Genomic DNA, 27322 nt, shown 5'->3' with positions numbered 1-27322 from the left:
CTCCCACTGACACAACAATGGGCATTATTTCTCCTATTGACACCAAGTATGGGGCACTATTTGTCCCACTGACACCATGTTTACATGTACTGGGGGAGGAATTTTTTGCATTGCTTATTCCCACTGATGCCAGGACAATTTCTACTCCCAATAGCCACAGTCAAGCCCCCCAAAAGTCTGAAGGACAGTAAACTGACCAGCGCACAATTATGTACGTCTGCACAATGGCATGGCTGGGCAAATGGGTGTACAGGTATGTCCCCTTTAAATTGCAGCATTGTGGGCGTGTGCGCTCACACCCACCACGTACTCCGTGACTCGATGTCCGCTGGGGACCCATAATCATGTCACAGAGTGGCAGAACGGGGAGATGACAATGTAAACAAGGCATTTCCCTGTTCTGCCTAGTAACATGACAGAGATCACTGCTCCCTGTCACCGTGAGCAGTGACCGCTGTCATGTGAGTTGTAGCCCATCCCCCCTAAAGTTAGAATCATTCCCTAGTACACACTTAACCCCTTGATCGCCCCCTAGTGTTTAACCCCTTTCCTGCCAGTGTCATTTACACAGTAATCAGTGCATTTTTATAGCACTGATCGCTGTATGAATAACAATGGTCCCAAAATAGTGTCAAAAGTTTCCAATGTGTCCGCTATAATGTCGCAGTCATGATAAAAATTGCCGCCATTACAAATAAAATAAAAAAAAATCTTAATAAAAATGCCATAAATCTATCCCCTTTTTTGTAGACGCTATAAGTTTTGTGCAAACCAATCAATATACGCTTATTTCGATTTTGGTTACCAAAAATATGTAGAAGAATACATATCGGCCTCAACTGAGAAAGAAATTTGTTTATATTTTTTTGCGGATATTTATTATAAAATATAGTAAAAGTACCGTATATAGTATAGTAAAAAATATTGCTTTTTCTTCAAAATTGTCGCTGTTTTTTTGTTTATAGCACAAAAAATAAAAACCGCAGAGGTGATCAAATACCACCAAAGGAGAGCTCTATATGTGGGGAAAAAAAAGGATGTAAATTTTGTTTGGGTGCAATGTCAGTTAAAGCGACACAGTGCTGTATCACAAAAAGTGCTCTGGTCAGGAAGAGGGTAAATCCTTAAGGGGCTGAAGTGGTTAATAAAAGTTTGTAGACCCCTGGTATATACAGTTCATAACTACATACAGTAGGTCCCAGCTGGGCCAATACCTATGGAAAAATTGCTATACCTAAACTTCAGCCTTAATTCTGTCCCCTTTTACTGTTTTGTGCAGTAAAACCCTCTATTACTACTTTTTCGGTCCTGCTATCCAATCATGCAGCAGCTTTTCCCTCTCATTCTCACAGCAGCAGCACTTTTCCTCCAACACACATGCAGGTTTCCCATTGCTCCCTTAGGCTTCATTCGATAGGCGCCCAGCCTCATGAAAATTGAGGAGCCATCTGTTTATTTTTTTTGGAGTAGCGCTGAGCTGTATGTATGTAGCCTATATAAGTGAATGGAGATTTGGGGGCTGTGCAGACTCACCCCCACATTTAACAGGTACACAGGGACAGGTGCACGGCCCCAAGCGCAGACACCTGTCCTTGCATACCTGTCAAATTTGGCTGTGTAGGTGAGTACAGACAAAGTGCTGGAGGTAGAGTCTGCAGGAGCCTGGCATGTTCTGCAAGCTCCTATGCAAAAAAATAATAAATTAATGTGCATTATTTTTCTCGGAAAGTCAGACTAGACTTTAATTTCTAAGCTGTAAACATCTTCATCTCTTAGGTCCTGCATTTCAGTCTAAACCCCCATAGAGGACCACCCATTGTATTTATTAAATATAATGCATGCTGAAACTTCGCAAAAATGTTACATAATAATATGTATTACATAATGTTATATAACATAACAGCAACAGTAGTGTGCAACATTTTGTTTACTGGAGCTAAAAGCACTTTTTTCCTCACTAGGTAAAATCTAGCAAGTCTGATTCTACTTATCTTTTGTAGTAAGATTAGGACATCACAGTGGCTTAGAGCAGCCTTTCTCTAACTTTTTTTGACCCCAAAGGAACCCTTGCAATAATTTTCAAGTCTAAAGGAACCCTAAGTTTAGTCCATTGGTGGTAATTGGAAAAACGTCCCTTACATTAGTGGTGGTCAGTGGAAACAATGCCCCTTACATTGGTGGTGGTCAGTGGGAAGAATGCCCCTTACATTGGTGGTGGTCAGTGGGAAGAATGCCTCTTACATTGGTGGTGGTCAGTGGGAAGAATGCCCCTTACATTTGTGGTGGTCAGTGGGAAGAATTCCCCTTACATTGGTGGTGGTCAGTGGGAAGAATGCCCCTTACATTGGTGGTGGTCAGTGGGAAGAATGCCCCCTTTTACAGTCCTACCTATCATTCAGCCAAGTGGTGTTGGACCTGGAATTATGAAGCATCATCACAGGGGAGTCAGTTATCCATAAGTGAAGGAATCTCTTGCCACCTCTGGAGGAATTTTTTTAAGCCTGGTTAAAAAATGTCTGGCTTAGAAGTTAGCACTGAAGTTTGTGTTTTGAATTCCAACCACGGCATTGCCTACGTGGAGTTTGCAAATTCTCTCTTGTGTGAGTTTGCTCCGGGTACTCCAGTTTCCTCCCACACTCCAAAGACGTGCTGGTAGGTTATTTGGCTCCTGTCTAAAATGGCCCTAATATGTGTATATACAGTGCTTTGCAAAAGTATTCACCCCCTTTGGCATTTTTCATGTTTTGTTGCCTCACAACCTGGAATTAACATGGATTTTTTGAGGATTTGCATCATTTAATTTACAGAACATGACCACAACTTTGAAGATTTTTTTTATTTTTATTATGAAGCAAACAAAAATAGGACAAAATAACAAAAAAAGTAAATGTGCATGGCTAGTGTACCACTGACCCCCGAAGGAGTGGCTGATTATTTTTTGGGCTTACCGTTACCTTCTTCACCTCGTGTGCCTCTAGGGGTTTCCTGAGGTAGATGGCCCAATGAACTGCAGAGACCGACACTTAATCCACTTTAGGGATTTTTATTTGCAAAAAAACATTGAACAGAACACAGTCTCTCGGTAGGGAATAGAGGGTATAGGTAGAAAAGCTCAGGTACTCTTGGAACTGCTGACACTTGAATGTCTCTCTCTATGTAATCCAGGGAATATCCATTCACAACTGGATATTACAACTATCGGATAAATCCTTTTTTTAGTTATTTCAGGAACCGACAGGTGATTCTGATAAAGCAAAGTCTCTGCCACAGACTTGGTTATAGAACTTAGAATGAAAAGTCTCTCTCACAGAACTTGGTTGTAACTGAAGGATAAAATTTGAGAACTCTCATACGGTACCAGTATCTTGCAGCCGGTCCGGCAATACCGAACGAGTGTGGATTCACTTGGTGTCCTTTCCAGCTTAGCTTCCAGGCTCTTGCTGAGCAGCCAGCCTTGTGCGTGGCCCTCTCCTGAAGAGTCCTCCCCTGGTCACGTTCTCAGTAGCTGGGCCTCTCCAAAACTGAGACGGCACCGGGCCACCTTGGAACTCTCCTTCCAGTTACTGCACCTCGGGCTAGCCAGCCCCGAAATAGATGGATCCGCACCCCTGGCCATGAGGGCCTCTGGGGGCTGGTCAAGAGGACCAGGACCATGGAGTCAGAACATACTTCTGGACCGGAACCCCGAACCACGTGACATCCGCATCTTAAGTACCCTCTTCCAGAAGACACAGCAAGAGTGACGCTCCTACTGGGCTGGCTCAGAGAGAAAGTAACCTTAAAGCACCCAACCAGACTGTGTTTCCATGCCTACCAAAGGAGACAGCGCCCCCTATGATCAGACTGAACACCTTATAGTCCAGTCACACTGATGCTGGGGTCAAAATTTGGAATAATAACATCCAAACCAAACTGCAGCTTAGGTGTAACTTTAAATTTCAAAAACACATAACGCGTGCCCTTCAGGAGCCGGCGCTACACTAGTCACCCCCCTAAAGTCAATACTTTGTAGAGCCACCTTTTTGTGGCTATCATAGCTCCAAGTCGCTTTGGATAAGTCTTTATGAGCTTACCACATCTTACCACTGGGATTTTTGCCCATTCCGCCTTGCAAAACTGCTCTAGCTCCTTAAAGTTGGATGGTTTGCGCTTGTGAACAGCAATCTTTAAGTCTGACCACAGATTTTCTATTGGATTGAGATCTGGGCTTTGACTTTAGCAGTGTGTTTGGGGTCATTGTCCTGCTGGAAGATGAACCTCCGTCCTAGCCTCAAATCACACACAGAGTGTTACAGGTTTTGCTCAAGAATATCCCTGTATTTAGAAGCATCCATCTTTCCCTCAACTATGACCAGTTTCCCAGTCCCAACTGCTGAAAAACATCCCCACAGCATCATGTTGCCACCGCTATGTTTCACTGTGGGGATGGTATTCTTTGGGTGATGTGTTGGGTTTGCGCCAGACATAGCATTTTCACTGATGGCCAAAAAGTTCAATTTTAGTCTCCTCACACCAGAGCACCTTCCTCCATACATTTTGGGAGTCTCCCACATGCCTTTTCACAAACGCAAAATGTGCCATTTTGTTTTTTGCTGACTGTAATGGTTTTCTTCTGGCCACTCTGCCATAAAGCCCAACTCTATGGAGCGTACAGCTTATTGACGTCCTATGTAAAAATACTCCAGTCTCTACTGTGGAACTCTGCAGCTCCTCCAGGGTTACCTTAGGTCTCTGTGCTGCCTCTCTGATTAATGCCCTCTTTGCCCGGTCTGTGAGTTTTGGCGTGCGGCCATCTCTTGGCAGGTTTACTGTTGTGCCATGTTCTTTCCATTTGGTTATAATAGATGCTGCTCCTAGGGATCATCAAAGATTTGGAACGCCCACTCTTAGGGAGAGTAGCAGCAGAGCTAAACTTTCTCCATTTATAGACAACTTGTCTTACCGTGGACTGATGAACAGCAAGGCTTTTGGAGATCCTTTTATAACCCTTTCCAGCTTTATGTAAATCAACAATTCTTAATCGTAGGTCTCCTGAGATCTCTTTTGTGCAAGGCATCATTCACATCAGGCAATGCTTCTTGTGAAAAGCAAACCCAGAACTGGTGTGTGTGTTTTTTATAGGGCATGGCAGCTGTAACCAACATCTCCAATCTCATCTCATTGATTGGACTCCAGTTGGCCGACACCTCACTCCAATTAGCTCTTGGAGATCTCATTCGTTTAGGGGTTCAGATACTTTTTCCACCTGCACTGTGAATGTTTACATGGTGTGTTTAATAAAAACATGGTAAAATGTATTTCTTTGTTTGTTATTAGTTTAAGCAGACTGTGATTGTCTATTGTAGTGACTTAGATGAATATCAGATCACATGTTATGACCAATTTGCACAGAAATCCACATCATTCCAAAAGGGTTCACATACTTTTTTGCAATTGTATATATATACACACACACACACACACACACACACACACACACACACACACACACACACACACACACACACACACACACACACACACACACACACACACACACACTATTAGCAAAAGCATTGGAATGCCTGCCTTTACATGCACATGAATTTTATTCTGGGAAGGCCATCCTCAAGGTTTAGGAGTGTGTCTATGGGAATGTTTAGCCATTCTTTCAGAAGCGCATTTGTGAGGTCAGGCACTCATGTGGACGAGAAGGCCTGGCTCACAGTCTCCGCTCGAATTCATCCCAAGTATGTTCTAGCCGGTTCAGGTCAGGACTGTGCAAGCCAATCAAGCTCCTCCACCCCAAACCCGCTCATCCATGTCTTTATGGACCTTGATTTTTGTACTGGTGTGCAATCATGCTGGAAAAGGAAGGGGCCATCCCCAAACTGTTCACACAAAGTTGGCAGCATGAAATTGTCCAAAATGTCTTGGTATCCTGACGCCTTAAGAGTTCCCTTCACTGAAATTAAGGGGCCAAGCCCAACCCCCTGAAAAATAACCCCACACCATAATCCCCCCTCCACCAAATGATTTGGACCAGTGCACAAAGCAAAGTCCATAAAGACAGGGATAAGTGAGTTTTGGATGGAAGAACTTGACTGGTCTGCACAGAGTCCTAACCTAAACCTGATAGAACACCTTTGGGATGAATTATAGCACAGACTGCAAGCCAGGCCTTCTTGTCCACATCAGTGCCTGACCTCACAAATGCACTTCTGGAAGAATGGTCAAACATTCCCATAGACACACTCCTAAACATTGTGGACAGCCTTCCCAGAAGAGTTGAAGCTGTCATAACTGCAAAGGGTGGGCCACCTCAATATTGAACCCTGCAGACTAAGACTGAGATGCCATTAAAGTTCATGTGGGTGTACAGGCAGGTGTCCCAATATCTTTGGTAAAATAGTGTGTGTGTGTGTGTGTATATATTTTATATATTTTTTATATATATATATATATATATATATATATATATATATATATATATATATATATATATATGTATATATGTTATTTATCTATATTGGTAAATATATCATTCAGCTGTTGTGGTGTATTTCTGAATGCTAAAGTATCTCCTTTGTTTCAACAGAAAGCACTTCCATTTGAATTTATCAAATATGACATTGAAAAGGATGAGCCTGTCCGAGATGCCAAAAGTCGCTGTGTCAAGGCCAAGAGAGGTGTGTAATGAATGGATTATTCTATCTATCTTTGAAGGAATGCCGCTCACTGGGTTTGATTTTCTTGGGTTTGTTTACTAAATTAATATACATGTTCACTAAGTTTAGTAAGTAAGGTGAAACTATGTTCTCTTCCATATTATTGTATGCATTCCAATAATTTGGCAATTATGGCTATTTGTTATTGCCAGTTGTGAGAATAACTAATGGGTTCTGCATTAAAGTGTTACTAAACCCACAACAGTAATATCAGTCTGTATATGCAGCATAGCATGCTTGGTATACTCACTGTGGAACTTAAGGGGTTAATCCTCTGCATTGTGTAAAAAGGCTGTTTTATCCTGTATGCACAGATCCACCCCCTCCTGCACTGTCTATCCAGGGAAAGCCAGCTAACACAGGAAGGGTAGCCAACCTGCACATGCTCAGTTGTGTCTTTTATACTGGAGAGAATAATTACTTGTTCTCAGAGCTAGCCAGATCACATGATATTGGCATCACACATGTGAGCGTGTATACAGGCTGCAGTGGAAATCGCCTCCTACCTGAACACACAGCTCTGGAGAAACTGTGCAGTTTATCACTGACTGTGGTAAACAGATCAGCCAAAAACGTATGTAGTGGCAATATTTTAATAAAAAAAGAAGATTTATAAGCTGTGGCACTGTGGGAGGGCAGATCTATTTTCATATTACTGGGTTTAGTAACACTTTAACTACTAGTCGGCTGCCCACAGTAGTTTTACTGCAGGTGAAAAGCACAGCCCTACTGGACAATGTACTGGTACATCACCAGGGATTTCCGGGTTTGTATGCGCACACCCCCTGCTGACCCGTACTGTGGTTGGACATAATGTTTTCAGCAGGTCTCCACCAATGATTTATGGCTGAGACCTGTTCATCGGCAGTGTCCAATCACAACTCAGAGCCCTGTGTGTTTAAAAGCACACAGGGCTCTGTACACTGACCAGCGATCTGGCTGTTTCTGCAAGAAGAAAAACAACCAGATAGTAAAGTAAAGCAGCACACACGACCCATTGTTAGGCACACAGTTAACCCCCTGATTGCCCCAAGATGATAACTTCTTCCCAGCCAGTGTCATTGTGCAGTATAATCACTGATCACTTTATTAGTGTCACTGGCAATGTCAGTGTCAGTTAGTGACCCACCCAGATAGTGTCTGTTAGCGTCAGATTACCCGCCACCCTATCACAGTCACACTATAAGTTGCTGATCACCGCCATTACAGTATAGCGTATCTATAAATTCACGTATGTATACCATAGTTTGTAGACCCTATAACTTTTGCACAAACCAATTACTATACACTTATTGGGATTTTGTTTTTACTGAAGACATGTAACAGAATATATTTTGGCCTAAATATATAAAGACATTAATTTTTTTTTTATTATTATTTAATATGTTTATAACAGAAAGTAGAAAATATCATTTTTTTTGTTTTTTTCAAAAAAAAATTTTTTTTCATTTATATCACAAAAAATAAAGAACACAATAAAGAACCCAAATAACACCAAAAGAAAGGTCTATTTGTGTGAAAAAAATTATACAAATGTATTGGCGTTGCATGACTTCGCGATCGCTAGTTAAAGTAGCATAGTGCTGATTAGCAAAAATGCCCTGGTCATGAAGGTTTTTTTTTCAGAGGTCAAGTGGCTAAATTTATTCAGATATAAGAGATGCTCTTTTTACATCCCCCCCTTGCATTCGCCTCCTCGGCATGAACTATAGAGGGAGAAGTAGGGATTATTTCTGCTCAACGTCAGGGAATTCAGGCAATTTAAATGTTAATTTTGAGCCTTCAGGTTTTACTCTTTTTTCGCTCTTCTTTTTTCTTTTTCCACACCTCCTAGAGTTATGCAGTCCAGAGTTTTGAATATTGGCTCTTGGAATGTCCGAGGGCTGGGAGCCTCTGTAAAAAGAGCAGTAGTGTTTGACACCCTGGAAAAGTGTGGAGTAGGATTGATCTGCCTTCAGGAGACACACCTAATTAAAGAAACTATATTAAAAATTCAGAGTAGGAAATTTCAAGTCCAGTACCATTCAGTCCACACCTCTTATTCGAGGGGAGTGGCCGTGTTGGTAAGGAGAGAGGTGGCGTTCTCCTGTCGGCAGATCAATATAGACAAAGAAGGGCGGTTTATCTTCTTACACTGTGTAATTGAAAATCAGGAGTATGTTTTTGCAAATGTTTACATTCCTCCCCCACTTAAAATGGAAGTTTTATATTGTTTGATGGAATTTATAGCGGATAAATCGGGGATTCCTGTTATAGTAATGGGAGACTTTAATGAGGTTATAAATAAAAGCCAGGATAGGTTTCCACCAGGAATATATATGCAAACGGAGGCTGAGACCCGGCTGTCTCGATTTTTGCTGGAGGGGGGCCTGTCTGATATATGGAGAATGCGTAACCCGGACCAGTTACAATACTCATGTTTCTCAAGCTCATACTCCTCACTCTCAAGGATAGATTTAGTCCTTGGGAATGAGGAGGCAAGCCGTGTAGTAAAGGAAATAGTGTATCAACCTAGAGGGGTGTCAGATCACTCGCTAGTGACAGTTTCGGTAAATCTAGGAGGGATAAAGCCCCCAAGAGTATGGAATATGAATCCAGTGTGGTTTGAGCTAATTGGGGACCCCGAGAGGGTGCTGTTTAGTGTGGCAGAGTTTGTGGAGTTTAACAGCGGGTCTGCAGAGATAGGAGTAATATGGGACGCATTGAAGGCCTATCTTAGGGGTATTCTTATCCAACAGGTAGCGAATGTTAAGAAAACATCTAATGAATGGGAGAATAGGGTTAAAAGGGATCTAGTAATAGCAGAGAGAGCCTATATAGAAAACCCCACCCCAGAGAAAAAAAAAACATGGTTAGAGAAACAACTGGAACACAAGGTAGTGGTTATTAGGAAAATAGAGAATAAAAGATTGTTCCAGAAACAAGTGGAATATGGGGAAGGGGAAAAAGTAGGAAAGATGTTGGCACAGATTGTAAGAAGTAACTCCTCGCCATCCACTGTCCCAGTGATAAGGACTGAGAAAGGAGAAATATCAGCACAGAGCTCAGTGATTACTGATACCTTTAGGGTATTCTATGCCAAACTGTATTCTTCACGGGGGACAGAGGTTGGCGAGGATATGGATAGGTTCTTTTCGAATATCAAAATGCCTTCCCTAACAAAGGAGGAGAATGAGATAATGGAAGCCCCATTAACAATTGAGGAAATCCAGTGCGCAGTAGCAGCAATGGCTAATAAGAAATCCCCAGGGCCAGATGGTCTTCCTTTGGAAACCTATAAATATTACAGTAAAATATTGCTTCCAGAGCTCCTTAAAGTATTTAACTGGGCAAAAAAGGAGGGGAGATTGCCAACATCAATGACTGAGGCAACAATAATAGTCTTACATAAGGAGGGGAAGGACCCATTGGAAACACAGTCCTATCGACCCATTTCCCTTCTTTGTGCGGATGCTAAAATATTAGCCAAAGTATTAGCCATTAGATTGAATAAAATTATTTCCAGGCTGATACACCCCGACCAAACAGGTTTTATCCCGGGCAGAACTACAAGCACAAACATAATAAAGACTATATCTTAATATGCAGGTACCTATAGAGAATGATGGCAATAAGGCAATAATGGCCTTAGATGTAATCAAAGCCTTCGATAGTTTAGAATGGCCCTATATCTGGCGGGTACTGAGGGAATTTGGGTTTGGCCCTAATCTTATTGCATGGGTAAAAACTCTGTATAACGGCCCTAGTGCTAGAATCAGGGTCAATAATGAATATTCAGATAGGATTTTTCTAGAGAGGGGGACAAGACAGGGGTGCCCTTTGTCACCCCTGATCTTTGCCCTAGCAATAGAACCATTAGCTATTGCAATTAGATCTAGTAGGAATATGGTCGGTTTTCAAAGGAGGACGAGGGAAGAGAGGATAGCGCTATATGCGGACGATATCCTCCTCTTTCTGGGGGACACAGAGCAGTCCCTCAGACAAGGGATGAAACTTATTTCAGATTTCGGGAGGTTCTCAGGCCTGGAGATAAACTGGGAAAAATCAGTTCTTATGCCATTGGATAAAAGTAGGGCCCAAAGCCCAGGGACAGGTGCGCAGCTGGAAGTTGTGGAGCGCATGAAATACCTGGGGATACACATACAAAAAGATCCTAATAAATATATAAATGATAATTTGGTTCCATTAATAGCTAAATTCAAGAAGAAAATCGAAATCTGGAAAAGACTCCCATTATCGAATGCAGGGAGATGTAACTTGATTAAAATGGTATGGATGCCTCAGTTGTTGTATGTGTTACATAACTCCCCGATTTGGGTAGACATAATGTGGTTCAGGAAAATAGAGGTACTATTCCGAGAACTTATATGGAAAGGGGGAGTATCCAGGATAGCTCTACAAACTTTGCAATCACCTACAAGAAAAGGTGGAATGGCAGTTCCACATCCAAGGAGCTATTTTTTAGCTGCGCAATTACAACACCTGGACATGAGTGAGGAGATGGGTGGAGGAATTAATAAAGCCTTAATATTAACGGAGACACCCCATAAGAATATGGTAGAAGCTCTGGAGGCAAACTCATTTCCCAAAAAAAAAATACCCACAATAAAATTAGTAGTAAAGGTGTGGAAGGCAGTTAAGGCGATTAAAGGCCTGGGAGGCTTAACTCAGTACACCCCATTGTGGGACAACCGGAACCTGCAGGAAATGGAAGAAATAGGGGTATATAAAGATTGGGAAGTTAAAGGGATAGATAGGTTGGCCCAGTTATATACAGGGAAAATATTAAAAACATTTAGCGCTTTAAGATCAGAGTTTGATATATCCAAACAATCATTTTATAAATACCTTCAAATTAGACATGCCCTAGGGAAACAATTTAATAGGCAAGGTCCTGTGTGGAACAACTCCCCTATTTTTACCAGATTAAAGGCCCCAGTGAGGACAAAAGGATTTATAGCGGATGTATATCCAGTCATATGTGAAGGAAGTATAGGAAGCCCAGAAGGGTTCAAATGCAGAAGGAAATGGGAGGAGGAGTTGGGAATATTTACGGACGAACAGTGGAGGAAAATACTGGAGGATGGCTATTCAATTTCAGTCTCGCCTGCCCAGAAGATGTCACACCTAATGCTGCTACATAGGGCCTATTATACACCAAAAAGACTGTTTAGTTTTGGACGTAGAGCGGATGATAAGTGCCCTAGATGTCAAGAGTCTGGAGACCTGGCTCACATGTTCTGGCGATGCCCAAAATTGTTTCGCTACTGGTCAGAGGTTGTTACTACCCTGAATGAAACATTTGGTGTAGCGATCAGGGGGGATCCCAGGATATGTGTGCTGGGCCTGGGTGAAGCAATAGGAAGATCGCGACATACCAATAAAGCAATACTGAGATGTCTGTTTCAGGCAAGAAAATTGTTAGCTCAAAGGTGGCAAGCAAAAAATGCTCCTTCAGTAGCGGACTGGCAGATAGCAACTATGGAGACAATATGGAAGGAGAGGGTGATATATTTGAGAAGAGGAAATTTTAAAGAATTTAAAAAGATGTGGAAACCCTGGCTGGATAGAATGAGATACCCAGAATGAGGTATGGGAGAGGTGAAAGCTGGGTAGAGAGAGAGGAAGTAGGAGGGGAAGGAGGATTATATGAGCAATGAGTGAAAAGAGGGGTTAGATAGAAGAAATATTGACACATCATGGATAGGAACGTTTTCTAAAGGTTTTTATTACTCACTAAAGTATTACTGTATTTGTAAAGGTGAAATAAGTGCTACACATGCTATAGAGAATGTTTTTCTTGCTTTTATTATGTAAAAGTATGTTGAAAATGAATAAAGATTATGAAATTAAAAAAAAGATATAAGAGATGCAGCTCTGTGATTATTAATACATCGTTAATTGTATTTTTTTTAATGCAAGTAGTATAAGTACCTTCATTTGACTTTGCATCAGATTCTTGCTGTCCCTGTACAGCAGAGATTAGACTGAGGAAGGAAAAAAGCAGCTGGACGAGGAACCTGCATTCTCCTTTCACCATCTAGTATCATGGCAGAGATGGAGAGGAGACATGTAAGTTAAAGTGAAACTGCAGGAGAGAAAGATCAGGCCTGTGCTGTGGCAGAGCTATATACGTTTCAGGTGTGAATTGACAGAAATTCAAACCATTTTGCAGGTAAAATAGCTCCTGTTCAGCTGTAAAGGCATGCAATTGATATCTGTGTTTATTATTATATAACTTCTAGGGATATGCAGTTTAAAGTACATCAATCATAAAAGAAATATGTGGGTTGCCGTTGCTGACTTCTTTCTGAAAATGCTAGTTGTGAGGCTTGTAGTGAATTACAAACAGAGAAAACGCATACCCTACAGAAAATAAAGGCTAAGAAATATCAGTATATCTTTATTTTTTCTGGGTTAGTGTTGAAACCATTAAATGACTTAATACTGAAGCCATTGCATCAGCATGGCAGCCAGGCAACTAGCTGTTTCAGAAGGTCTGCAATGGTATCTTCCACATTTCTCTATGACCGATGTACTGTAATCACAATCCATTACCAATCACCTCTTATGTGTCTGCTTGACTTGAATTGTCTTTCCTCTCCTAGGCCAGCCCGGGCTTCTGGTCAGTAAGATTACCTCCCTTTCTCCATTTGGAGGCTATGCTGGAGACAAGTCTCATACAGAGAAGAAAATACTTAAAGACGTGTTCCGGAAGGGAGACGTATATTTTAATACTGGTGATATTTTAATGGTTGACCAGCAGAAATTTATTTATTTCCATGATAGAGTTGGAGACACATTTAGGTAAGTTAACAAAATAAGAATATTAGACTTTTCTTCAGTTTTGAAATTGAGAACTTACCCAGAACTTCAAACCTAGAAACCTAGGGTAGACATTTAACCTTTTGAGGTTTCTTCTTTAAAGAGATTTTAATTTCTGTTTTCCAGTCTGCTATATCTGAAAGCTAAATTAAAGGGGTCCTCAAAAGTTACCCTATTACAAATAAGGACTCTGCCACTCTAGGCCTGGGCAAAAAATAAACCCAGCTTCCATTCTAAGCATTAGAAGAAAATTAATCCATCTGCCACTCTAGATGTGGTAGAAAATGAACCCATCTGCCATGCTAGCTGTGGGAAGAAAATAAACCTATCTTCTACTCTAGATGTGGGTATGCAAATGAAACTGTTGAGCAAAGCAACCAAACTTTTTCTTCTTCAAAGAGATTTAATTTTTTTCCAGCCTGCTGTATCTGAAAGGTAAAACAAAGGAGCCCTCAAGAGTTTCTCTGTTACAGATAGAGAATGTGATAGCTAGTTAATAGAATCTCTCTATCTAGGTATAGGCAGAAAATGAATCCAGCTACCATTTTAGGCCTGGGCAGAAAATAAACACATCTACCAATCTAGGCATTGGAAATAAATGAACCTATCTGTCAATCTAGGTGTGGATACAAAATTAACCCATCTGGCAAATTAGGTGTGGATAGAAAATGAACCTATATGCGATTCTAGACGTGGAAAGAAAAAAAAAGCACATCTTCCATTCTAGATGTGTAAAGAAAATGAACACATCTGCCACTCTAGGTGTGTGAAGAAAATTAACCTATCTGCAATTTTAGGTGTGGAAAAAAGTGAACATAGTTACCTTTCCAGGTGTGAGAAGAACATAAACCGATCTGCCATGCTGGGTGCTGGAAGAATACGAACCCAGCCGCCATGCTAGGTGTGGGTAGAAACTGCACCTTTCCCCTAAACAAAGAAACCAAACCTTTTATTTTTAGATTTTAATTTTTGTCCGGACTGCTATATTTGAAAACTAAACTAAAGGAGCCCTCAGAAATTTCCCCATTACAAATAGAAAAAGTGATGTTTAGCTTGATAAAATATCTGGAACCATAGCTGGACTTAGCACTCATCACAGCAATTAGAGGCTGTAGAAGCAATAAGTGTTTCAGGCTTTTTCCCTACTAAGTATATTTATTTTCCTAAACAAATAAAACCCTTGCTGTTAACAGAGATTAAAATGGTTTGTTTATGGTAGCAGAAATGTATTCTGATCTGTAATATACCGGTACTTTCCAAGACTCTCAAAGGTTCTTCCTAAAGCAGTCATCTCACGAATAGGGTTATGTGTTTACAGCATGCTATTGTATAACCTCATCTCATATGTTTCATTTCAGGTGGAAAGGAGAAAACGTTGCTACCACTGAGGTTGCTGATATTTTGAGTCTGATGACTTTTATAGAAGAAGTCAATGTTTATGGAGTGCCTGTCCCAAGTAAGAAAAATGTCTACTGTATTTATTTCACTACACATCATCAATTCGTTTTTTTTTTCAAATATTTTATTTTCAGCAGAAAAGGCAAGTCCAGTGTTAGATATTTTTTTACGCTGCTTATTTATAGTGAATCTAGCTGAGTCTATCTGGACATTGGCATGAAAACATTCCTTAAACATATATGCCCAAAGATGACTGTCATTTGGATAAAAAGACACATCTTTAAATTCAAGCTTACTTTCTCTAATTAATTCATCAATAAATTCCATGACTTTACTCATCGTATTTTAGAAGAATTTCTCATCTTTAGCCGGCTTGGTTTCTTGGACCTTTCACCTTCGTCAGATAGAACACAAACGCCTATTTCTAGGTTCTTTGAAAGTTTTTTCCCGAGACTTCATCAATCATGAAAATGTGTTAGTCTCCCCCCTTTGTCGAGGAACAGGGAAAAAAAATTGACCATTTCGACTGGCTTGCCTTTGAAGAAAAAGTAGATAGTAGTAAAAACTACATATTCTAGTATTCTACTATACTCACAGGGGCGTTTCTGGATGAATAGCAAAGTCTTTGTGTAATATGTCAATCAGTGTCCTTTCTCCTAAAGGGTGTAGCGGAGATATGTATGTCTTTATCCAAGGCCGCATTTCCAACTTACTTTTAGAATTCGTTTCTTAGTAGAAATTGAAGAATCCCTCGTCCATTAAATACTTCAAGAGTTGTTTTATTTGTTCAGAAAGATAAGCAAAGACAACTGACAGCTGGTAACATATGGCATGGTGATGGCCTCAGAAGGAGCGAAGTAACATCTGATGTTACATTTCTCCAAAGTGTAGAGTTCTTTCTCTTCTCTACCATAACCCTACTCCATTCTTATACTGTTTCATAATGTTATGTCAGCATATCCTAATAACACCCATATTTGCATATATACCTTATATGGTTCAGTCTAAAGATAAGTAGCATAACTCCACCCATTGTCCTGACATAGTAACTCAAAAATAGAAGTACCTATACAGCAGTACCATTATCTCTCTGTCCTCTGTGTGTTCTGTGACCTTTAAAGACCATCACTAATTACCGTACATAAATTCATGTTTCATATATATTTTTCTTTCAGAAACTTTTATAACTTAAAATATTAATTAACTCAAAATATCTAACATCCAGGTCAGTAAGAGAATGGTACAGAATTAATGGTGAACCAGTATATCTATAATAGTCCTATATCAACGGATAGACGAAGACTGAATATAACCAAACCAATGTCCTCAGATTGTACATGTTAAATATACCCATTGCATTTCTTTCAAGAGACCTTAAAAGATCACCAATTCATTTTATATATAAAAATATATAGAATATATATGTATATATATATATATATATATATATATATATATATATATTTACGAATATATTTATTCTCTTAGTTTTGTCCTAAGCTAATGCAGAGTCCATAGTAATCACTCATATTTAACATTTAAAACTTAGAACAATGAGAGGGGATTTATCACTGTTTGTTCTGTGATTGTTCGTTTCATTATTAAATCAAGTTTTTTTTTGTGTGCCACCAAAGGAATACTATAGATGACATTGATAGAAGGGCACATTCTGGGTACCAGTCTTGCTTGCCTGCCAACTGATTCTTGGTTGATCAGTCCATTTCTTTATACCTTTTCCTGTGCTGCGGAGTTTATTTTAATCAGCATTATGAAGGAATATATTTCCCATAGTTATTTACACTATAAGCCCTTGTACACACAGTCGGAGATTCCGACGGAATGTGTCCGATCGGACCGTTTTGTTGGATATTCCGACTGTGTGTGGTCTACATCGGACTGTTTCCGTCGGATACGACAGACCAAGTTTTCCAACTTGTTGGTAAAATTTTCCGACAAAATGCTCCGATCGGACATACTCCGATCATATGTAGAGAATTCCGATCGGACAAAGGGCCACGCATGCTCAGATCAAATTCCTACACCAAAGCTATTGGCTACTAGCCTGAACGTAGTCCTGTCGTAACGAAATAACGTCATCATGTCGGATTTTCCGACAACTTTGTCCGACCGTGTGTATACAACAGTTTCGGACAAAATCCGTCAGACAAAATCTGCCGGACAAAATCCGACAGATTTGGTTGTCGGAATCTCCGACCGTGTGTACAAGGGCTAACAGAGATATATTACACCTGTATGAGGTATTGTGGCCAGCTGCCCAAGCTGGAATATGATATGATTTGCCCTTCTTTCTCATGGGGATTGGAACACCAAACAGAACAAAGACAAGGGCTAAATTTGTATGCCACAGTTCACGTATTGCTTATTAAGGCCATAGACGGAGCGTTTTTATTTCCTGCAACCAGGGGTTGCACATAGTGATTATTACTAGTAGCTACAATGGCCGCTAGCAATAATCACTTGTAAAATGTGCCAGGCTGGTTGGGTACATTTAGCCTGCCCATACATGGTTCGAATCTCGGCTGGTCCATGCTGAACTGTCCGAGATTAAAACCATCTATGGACAGCTTTAGAAGCCTTCCTTTGTAACGTGATTTTATTAATTTGATTTATATTGTTTATGCCGATTGCTGTGTTTTTCTAATGAGTGAACTAAATTTATTAGACCTACAGCTCATGGTACATTAGTGTGATCAGTATGTTGTAGAGACTAAATAAATTAATTAAGAAATAGAATAAAGAATAATAATATAATAGTTTACACAAAAAAACACAGACAGTGAAAACTGTAGTGATCAATTGTATTGGTGATCATTGTAGGCAAAAGATCAATTAGCCAGTGTTCTCTTCTCAATGAGCCCCTGTGAACCTCTGGAGCAGTATTTCTTAACCAGGGTTCCCAGGCACCCTGTGGGGCCTTGAGGTTTCTTCAGGGGTGCCTTGGAAAAATGCCTACAAGTTGATCAAAAATTTTATACAAGCCAGCAGGTGGATCAAGCCTGCTTTTTAGTTACACAATGCCTTTCCAGACAGTGGCATCCTAACAACCAATGACATCAGTTAATAAGGAGGATGTCTGTTGCCTCCACAGCATCTTTGTTTGACCCTCCTGTGCCTCTCTCCCTCAGCACTTGAGACATTGAGGGAGAAGTGAAAAATTGGGATACTAGTCAGTAGTACCAGTGTACAAAAGTGTATTTGCTTTGGAAAAATAAATCACCTCTAGTGTTGGGTGTCCTACATGTGGATGTTGCTGCATTATGTAAAGATATTAGAATCGTTTTTCTACATTTTAGAATGGGGTGCCTTGAGACTGTCCATAATTTAAAAGGGTGACTTGAGATTGTCTATAATTTTAAAGGGTGCCTCGACCAAAAAAAGGTTGAGAAACACTTCTCTGGATAACCCCAGAGTTTCATGGATCCCTGATTGAAAGAGTTGGTGTAATGCAGTGGTCTTCACACCAGATGCGGTCATTAAATTGATTTTATCTGGCCCTTGGGGCAATATTTAATTCTCTGACAGCAACAATAGGGCATAATTTCCCCCTTGACAACAACAAAGGGGTACATTTCCTCCCAATGACAAGACACAATTCTTCCCAGTGACACCAACAATGGGGCATGATTCTCCCCACTCAATCACACCAACGATGTGGCACAATTGCTCTCATTGACACCAAAAATGGCATTGTTTACTCCCACCGATGGCAGGACATTTTCTACTTCCAATGGCGACAGCCCAGCTCCTATGAAGTCTGAAGGACAGTAAACCACTGGTGTAATGTATTACCCTGTAAAAGTGTTTATGCTCACTTAGCAGACAATCATAATCACAATAATCACAATCCAGCTGTCATATATATTTTTCTTTTCTTTTGAATTCTTTAAATTACTTACATTGTGTCTCATAGGTGTCTAAGTATTATCGAAGACATATAACTTCAAAGATAGCGATCCGTGATCATTTAATTGATGTTAAACCTTATAAGCTGCAGATTAGATGTTCCACACACTCATTCTGCAGCCATCTGCCTTTTTAAGTAGGTTAGAGTTTGTAATGACAAAAAAAACTCCAAAAACGAATTAGGGATATATATTGAATGAAGCCATTTAGAAAAAAATTGGTTTTAAAAAAAATAATGTAATTTCAAAGCAGTTATCTAAGACTAAAAGTAAACCTGTTACAAATTTTGGCAGCTCAAAATAGGTATAGGATTAAAATCAGAAGAAATCTTCTGTGAAAATATTGTGTCAAAAATATTAGTTGATCCAGAGAAGAAGGAAGCTCAGGTTTTATGCAAAGCTCCACTTTTCCAGTACAATTCTAACTTTCTTTTTCAACTTCGTTTTTTTGTCAGGGGGGTTCAAGAAGTTCAGCTGCCCCGGAAGGATTTGTCCCATTAATGACCGGCACTGCGTCGCTTTAACTGACAATTATGTACCCAAACAAAATTTATGTCCTTTTTCCCCCCACAAATAGGGCTTTCTTTTGGTGGTATTTGATCACCTCTACGGTTTTTATTTTTTGCGCCATCAACAAAAAAAGAGGGCCAATTTAAAAAAATATATATTTTTTTACTTTCCGCTATAATACATAGCCGAAAAAATATGTAAAAAAACAAATGTATTCATCAGTTTAGGCCAATATATATTCTTCTACATATTTTTGGTAAAAAAAATCGCAATAGGCATATATTAATTGGTTTGCGCAAGAGTTATAACGTGTACAAACTACAGGATAGATTTAGGGACTTTTATTTATTTTTTATTGTTTTAACTAGTAATGGCCGCGATCTGCGATTTTTAGCGGGACTTCAACATTGCGGCAGACAAACCTGACCTCAAATTGCACTTTTTGGGGACCAGTAAAAATGCACTGATCAATGTAGAAATTACACTGGCAGGGAAGGGGTTAACACTAGAGGGAGATCAAGGGGGTTAAGTGTGTTCCCTCAGCATGTTCTAACTGTAGGGGGATGGACTTACTGGAACATGACAGAGATCACTGTTCCCAATAACTGGGATTAGTAGATCTCTGTCATGTCACTAGGCAGAACAGGGAGCTGCCTTGTTTACATAGGCAGTTCCCCGTTCTAACTATGTACAAGGTGATCGCGGGCTGCCGGCGGACATTGAGTCCGCAGGACCCGCAGGCGCACGCTCCCATGGCGCACAGCAGGCATGCCCCTGCTATTCTCCTTGTACGGACTGATTTACAGGTACGTCAGTTCACATAGGAGAGCTGACCTGCTGCAGTATATCTGCGTGAGCAGGTCGGCAAATGGTTAACAAAAGAGCATACATTTCACATTAATAATTATGTTATCAATTTTAGTGTGTCCTGTTGATTGCCTCAAGCAGTGCTCCCGTTTCTTCTTGCTGGAGGCCACCATTGTGTTAAAGCCCAGAGCAGTCACTTCCCTATTGGAAATTATCGCCCTCCAGTTGGTCTCAAAAACTATATGTCAAAATATGTAAATTTCCTACCTTGATTCTGTGTCTTAGCTCAGATAGAGAGGAAGGCTGACAGAAGGTTTAGACCCCCTTCACATGGGGCAGATTCCATTCCGATTAGCAGGGGATCAGCTCACAGATGCCCTGCTGATCGGAACAGAGCGGGCGGATGACACATCATTGTCCGCTCAGTTTCTGCAGATCGGACATGATAGCTCACTCTGCTCTATTGGCGGCCGGTAGTAAAAGGACCGCTCTGTCCGCTTACACCTGACTACCCTCTGATATGATCCACCTAAACAGAAGATGACAGATCCCCTTCTGGATCAGATCCAGAGGAAGACGGAAGGTAAACAGACACACCTGCCTGTCCATAGGAATGCATGGGCCTTCCAATTCGATCCACCTGAAAAATTGACAGGCAGATCTGATTGGATCACCTGTGTGAAAGGGGCCTAAAAGCTCTGAAGTTCACAGGCTGCTGATGAGGGAGAAAAGAGAATATATCAGGGAGATAAGACAAGACACTATTCTTGTATGTTTAAGTCTTTTGTGTCTCCCTAGCAGCAGAATTTGTCCTGTCATCTCACCTGCTTTTCTTTTCTCCTTCCTCAATTTGTGTTCCCTCAGCACAGTCTGTGTTATTCTCGTTGCTTTCTCCCCCCTTCAGCAACAGTGAATCTTAAAGCAGTCAGCTAATCAGCCTCTAGTGGCTCTGATTTTAGGCACAGTGCTGAAAATAGAGAGCAACTGAGCATGTGCAGAACAGGACAAAACATGCAATTCTTGATTTTAAACACTTATTTTCAATGTTTTACATAGCTATATCTGCAAAAAGGGGCCAGCTTGAAGTGATCTACCAAGACTTAATGTTCTAAATAAAGTTCAGTTTATAGGGAAAATTCTCTTGCAAAGTTAACTGCTAATTTGCCTTAAGTAAATCAGTCCCATTGACATAAAGCCAGCAAGTTTACTGGCATTGTGGTCTTAGACATAATAGACACGTGATGTCTGTTGAAGACTAAAGTCCTGGAACATGTATGCTGAAAACAATTCAGCAACAACAGCACCCACATTTTTATGCTGAATGTTTCCTTTAGAAATGTGGTGAGGTGTGGGCTTTCAGTATGTTACCAAAACTGCCAGTATACTTAAAGTTACAGTGGTTTTGCTGAAGATTTTCTTGATAGAAGCTTTGTAGCAAACATACAAAACATTGCTCATCTCTCTCAGACCTTCTGAAAGCAATATCTTGTAAAAATTTAATCTGAATTGTCTTGTAATTTCTTGAACAGATCACGAAGGGCGGATTGGAATGGCCACACTCAAGCTTAGGAAATATGAGAGCTTTGATGGTAGAAAGCTATATGCACATGTTCGAGACTTTCTTCCAAATTATGCAAGACCTCGCTTCATTAGGGTCCAGGTAAGACTTATTTTGGTTCCCTGGGATAAAACGCTTCATACAGTCAGAATTTATGCTTACTGTTATCATTGCTATTGCTTGTGTAGCATCTAACGAATCATAAAAGTTAGGGATGAGGGTTGCCTTAGCCCCTGTACACACGGTTGGAGATTTCCACAACCAAATCCGTCGGATTTTGCCCGTCGGATTTTGTCCAGCGGATCTTGTCCGAAACTGTTGCATACACACGGTCGGACAAAGTTGGCGAAAAATCCGATCTTTCAGAACGTGATGACATAATTTCGTTACGATAGGACTATATTCAGGCTAGTAGCCAATAGCTTTGATGTAGGAATTTGATCTGAGCATGCGTGGCACTTGGTGCGATCAAAATTCTCTACACATGATCGGAGTATGTCCGATCGGCCCAGTTGGTCGGGAAATATTTCCAACATGTTGGAAAATTGAGTCCGACGGATATTCCGATGGAATCAGTCCGATGCATACCACACACAGTCGGATTATCCGACAACACGGTCCGATAGGACACATTCCGACGGATTCTCCGACCGTGTGTACAAGGGCTTAGAGTTACATTAGCTCTCCTGTAATTATTACCTGTATTTACTGTATATATTACAGTATATGTTACAGTGCTGTGCACAAAACATTCATTGTCCCCTATAGTACTTTACAATATTGCCCCTGCCCAGTTATACTATAACTCATGAGAGAGCGCTGGGAACACACCGCTTAAAGCCTCCTGTGAGGATCTGATGAGCTGCTGAAGAGATCCGGGTGCCTGCGGGTGAATGGCGGCACATCCAGAAGTAAAATCAAAAGAATTTATTGAAAGTCTATAAAATCAAGCGAACATGACAAACATCAATCCAAAAAGGGTGCTCAGTGGATGCGTTTCACAAAGACGGGCTTATGAGTAAGCCCATCTGTGTGAAACGTGTCCATTGAGCACCTTTTTTGGATATATATATATATATATATATATATATATATATATATATATCCATATATATATATATCCATATATATATATATATATATATATATATATCCATAATTTTTTTACCCACCTTCCCACTACAAGTTGAACCAACGGGACTAGGCTAAGCACTAGGAAGGGCAATGGTTTAATGCTAACTTGGAAAACTGAAGAGATGTTAAAAAAATGTATACAACCTGGGCTTAATATTCAGGACCCTTCCTAGGCACAAAAGAACTGGTTTAAAGTGGAGTTTCAGCCTGTAAAAAAAAAAATGATTAGCTGCTACTTTTTAATATAAGGATCCCTGTCCAGAGATCCCACAATGTCGGCTCCCCAAGCGGATTCATCCATCGGCTTCGGGGTACAGGCGCCAGCATTGCAAGTAAGGGAAACTGGCAGTGAAGCCTGCAGGCTTCACAGCCGGTTTCCTACTGTGCATGCTCGAGTCACTCTGCACCTTTTGAATGGTCCCGTCGTCCTCTGGGACACACAGGTCCCAGAAGGCAGCATGGGGGAAGGAGGAGGGGCCGGACATAACGGAGGTCTTCCTGCGGCGATCTTACCAGGAAGTGGGAGCGGGTACCTGTCAAAATCAGGTACCCGCTTCGGGGCATGACCGAAAAAGGTCTGCGAACTGCCTCTGGATCAGTGCTCTCAGCCAATGGCTGAGAGCGCTGGTCAAATTGTCTGGCGGTTGGGGGGGGGGGGGACTAACACAATAGTACAGTGCCTGTCAGTTTTTTTTTCCTTCAGCCAGCAGTGTCTACTAAGCTTTAGGTATATTGTGGAAACTACTGTATGTTCATCAGTAATATTAGTTCATATACTTGTTGGAAATTACAGCCAAGACCTAAAAAATATTGTCTCCTAATCACTTATTTATTTATTTGTTTGTTTAGGATGAACTGGAGATCACTGGAACTTTTAAACAGCGCAAGGTGGAGGTTGTGAAACAAGGCTTTGATCCATCCACAATCACTGACCCCCTCTACTTCCTGGATGAGAGGGAAAAGAAATATGTGCCCATGACTCAAAATATATATACAGACATTAAAAATAAAAAGATAAAATTGTAACACTGTGACGCGCCTTTGGTTCCTTTGTCTGTCTTATGCTGGGTATTGACACCGCAACTAGTTTATTTTGCATTAAAAAAAAGATTAATAGTATGTATATGTTTGTCCATTCTTAAGCGGGTAACTAAGTAACAACATCAATTCCTCCAGGATGCCATTAGTGCCCCACTGGGGCCAATTTGTACGCTCTGACCCCCGACATCAGTGTCAAAAATAAACAACAGGCGCGGTATGTGTTGTAATACAGCTGCAATACTCAGCACTGCTCATTTAGAGCAATCTTTGTAATACATTACAAAAGATGATACTGCTTGCCCTTTAACGAAGTGTGTGATGAAAACTGAAACACTATTTATGGGCTAGGTATTGCAGGGAGGATTTCAAGTTACTGCAACATCAAACCTGAGTATATTCCTCCAGGTAGACTACATTGGTTACCTACACCAGTTGTTTGAAAAGCTTAGACAATATGCTCATGGGATTTATAAAGTTAAGGGGCTGATGCACTAAAGGAATTCAAGTATTTATGGTGCCCCAATGCAGAGGAAGTTAAGAAACAGAGTTTATCTTTTAGTAAATGGTCTCCTAAGATCTTTCTTGTCAAATCTGCATCATTTTTAAAGAAGCACTATTGAAGAATGAGTTTAGCGCGGTCGGCATGTTTAATGCAAATATGTGCAATTTGTACTGAAATGTTGAAATATTATTACTACTAACATTATTGATAAACTGATTGTCACATGCTGAGGCCTAGGAAGGAAATAAATCACAAGATTCATTGACAAGCAGTTATTATGTCATATTTTCTAAAATATGTTACTGTGGGGTTGGTTTACTAAAAGTTGAGAGTGCAAAAATTGGTGCAACTCGGCATAGAATCCAATCAACTTCCATGTGTTTTTTTTTTTTTTTTTGTCAAAGCTTAATTGAACAAGCTGAAGTTAGAAGACGATTGGCTACCATGCACAGATGCACCAGATTTTGCACTCTCAACTTTTAGCAAAATCAACCCCTTTGCGTTGCTATTATACAGGCTGTCTCTTATTTCTTCTGCAATAAACTTTGCATCTATATGGTTTACAGGCTGAAATCTTTTTGGTTGCAAATAGTTACCAAACTTTAGATATTATCACTGTACACTGTACTGCCTTATTAAATAAGCCAAGGTATTCTTTGAATCATCCCACAGGTTTTTCTAGTCAGCAGTGAATGACCAGCTTTAGGAAAGGTGATATATGTAATGGGAAAGTTGGCTTGGATTACGACTAGTTTTCTGTTGCTCGCCTTCACTGTAGCTGGTTCACGGGTCAATATAAAGGGAACCTCTCAGCGTGCCTCTTAACTGTGCCACTTGAGGTTCCCACCCAGCACTGGAGTCTGTCATTTTCTAATTGCTTGGATTGCTTGGATACATTGCAATGTTTAGCAACCCATAGAAAAAAGAATCAGAGTGACTGTTCACTGAACTGGCTGTAGCAAGCTCAAATCTATGGTTGTTATAAGTTACCAAACTTTACACATCACCGCTGTACATCGTACTGTCACATTGAATAAGCCAAGGTATTCTTACACACAATATACCATAACACTTAATATGAAACCCAACAGGTTCTTCTAGTCAGGGATTAACATCACAATGGACAGCTTTAAGAAAGGTGATACAAGTAAAGGGATACCTGGCTTGGATTACGACTATTTTCAGTTTTCTGTTTCACATCTTTACTGCAGCTTTATTAATCAATTTAAAGGAAAACCTGTCAGGTTGTCTTGAATTGAGGCTCCTATATGACGCTTCTAATTTCCAGGAGAATTCTGACTCTGGCTTCAGCTAGAATCTTACAAATGTATTTACCTGGCCCTAGAAGAACACTTTTATGCATATTCATCTCACATTTCTTCACATTTGGACACTTTCGTTTTTTTTTTTGTTTTTTGTTTTTTTTTACTATAATAGCAATACCTAGTAATGTACAGGAACCAAAAAAAGACCACTTTCAGTGGCTTAGGGAAAAACGATGAATAAAAACCTTTGTGCCATATAATTTTATACAGTACAGCTTACTGATCATTACAGAGACTGAAACCCGGAGCTGTGTGTGAAAGGTAATCAGAACGATCAAAGTCCACCATGTAATTACTTTTGGAGCAGATCCTTGATAAATAAATATATTTCACATTTGTCATAAAGGTGGAAATGAATTCTGTCAACGTGACAACAATGAGCCAAAAGTTTCATTTAGCATTTGATTGCACTTTAGGAAGCATTACATCTTTCATCAAAACATTTTCCAAATCTTCAAAATGTCTTCAGACTACCAAAAGACCAGTTTTATGCCCTAGTATTTGAGTCTATAGAAATGTTTCATGGATATTACAAGTGTTAAAGGGAGTGTTTTTATATAGTTGGGCCTCCTATGAAAATCACAACAAATAGTGTAGCCCTGAGCACTTTTTTTATAAACTAAGTACAGTTTCTGCAAATATAGTACAGATAATACCTATTGATCTTAGTGTAAATTTTTTTATTAAACTGTAAATTCCACCGCCATATATATTATAAGAAAAACTAGAGGCAGATGTGTTCTGCTGTACTGTCCTTGAGTGACACCGCTGCTCTCTTTAGATACAGTACAGTGAGCAACAATGGTCACCCCTAGGACATAAAGTGATTAACAAGCAGAATCACCAGATGAAAATAAAGACATTAATAGTGGCAGTCTCTTACAGCTGCGAGTTAAGGAACAGTTAGATAGAAGACCAGATAGACCTTTGTTTTCAAGAGAATAAAATGAAAACACTCATTCTTTACCAATATACTACAGCATGCTACTATACCGTGCTAGTAATTTCCCTGTTTTGGTCATTTACCTTTACTTCTATCTAGGATACACAACAAGAAGTGAGAGGATATCTCTCCAAAGTGAGGAGACCCTCTCTTAGCTGTCACCAGAACAAATGTCCAAATTGGAAGATTTTAATTTTTCTGGTGACAACTGTAAAAGGCTGGACTTGGCAACACTTTCTATCAAGCTGACAATGGTCACCAAGAAGAATAGAGAGGGAGAAGCGCCCCTTTAAGGGCCACAGACTGCAATAAAACCTGGTTGTGACCATTCTCCTACTCCAGTGGTTCTCAACCGTGTCCTCAAGTACCCCCAACAGGCCATGTTTTGTGAATTTCTCTTAAATAAATAAATTAATAAATTAGCTGTCCAAAATACCAAGCCATTGACTCTGATTTAAAGCACCTGTGCAAGATAAAGGAAAACCTGCAAACATGGCCTGTTAGGGGTGATTGAGAACAGGGTTGAGAACCACTGTACTACATTATCCAAAATTTCAAAAAAGCTCCAGCTAGGGATACACTTTAATTTTATTAGCGAACACATACTAGCTTATTTTGCATTATTATTGTTTCTGTTAAAAAGGGGGGA

General features: G+C 40.2%; 1 protein-coding gene across 1 annotated transcript in view; it reads left to right on the top strand.

The window, feature by feature from the left end:
• SLC27A2 (solute carrier family 27 member 2) overlaps positions 1 to 24673 on the top strand; it is a 114824-nt gene extending 90151 nt beyond the window's left edge. Inside the window, exons 6-10 of the mRNA XM_077471273.1 lie at positions 6578 to 6668; positions 13316 to 13514; positions 14891 to 14988; positions 21700 to 21830; positions 23712 to 24673. Coding sequence (XP_077327399.1) covers positions 6578 to 6668; positions 13316 to 13514; positions 14891 to 14988; positions 21700 to 21830; positions 23712 to 23888 — 696 coding nt within the window. The 3' untranslated portion in view covers positions 23889 to 24673. The remainder of the gene's footprint in view (positions 1 to 6577; positions 6669 to 13315; positions 13515 to 14890; positions 14989 to 21699; positions 21831 to 23711) is intronic.
• Positions 24674 to 27322: the final 2649 nt, after the last annotated feature.

This window comes from Lithobates pipiens, unplaced genomic scaffold, assembly GCF_037356315.1.
Source record: "Lithobates pipiens isolate NorthernLeopardFrog02 unplaced genomic scaffold, aLitPip1_a1.2 Scaffold_8, whole genome shotgun sequence".
Taxonomy (NCBI): domain Eukaryota; kingdom Metazoa; phylum Chordata; class Amphibia; order Anura; family Ranidae; genus Lithobates; species Lithobates pipiens.
The sequence above is the reverse complement of the archived record's forward strand: the minus strand, read 5'-3'. Positions and strand labels throughout refer to the sequence as shown.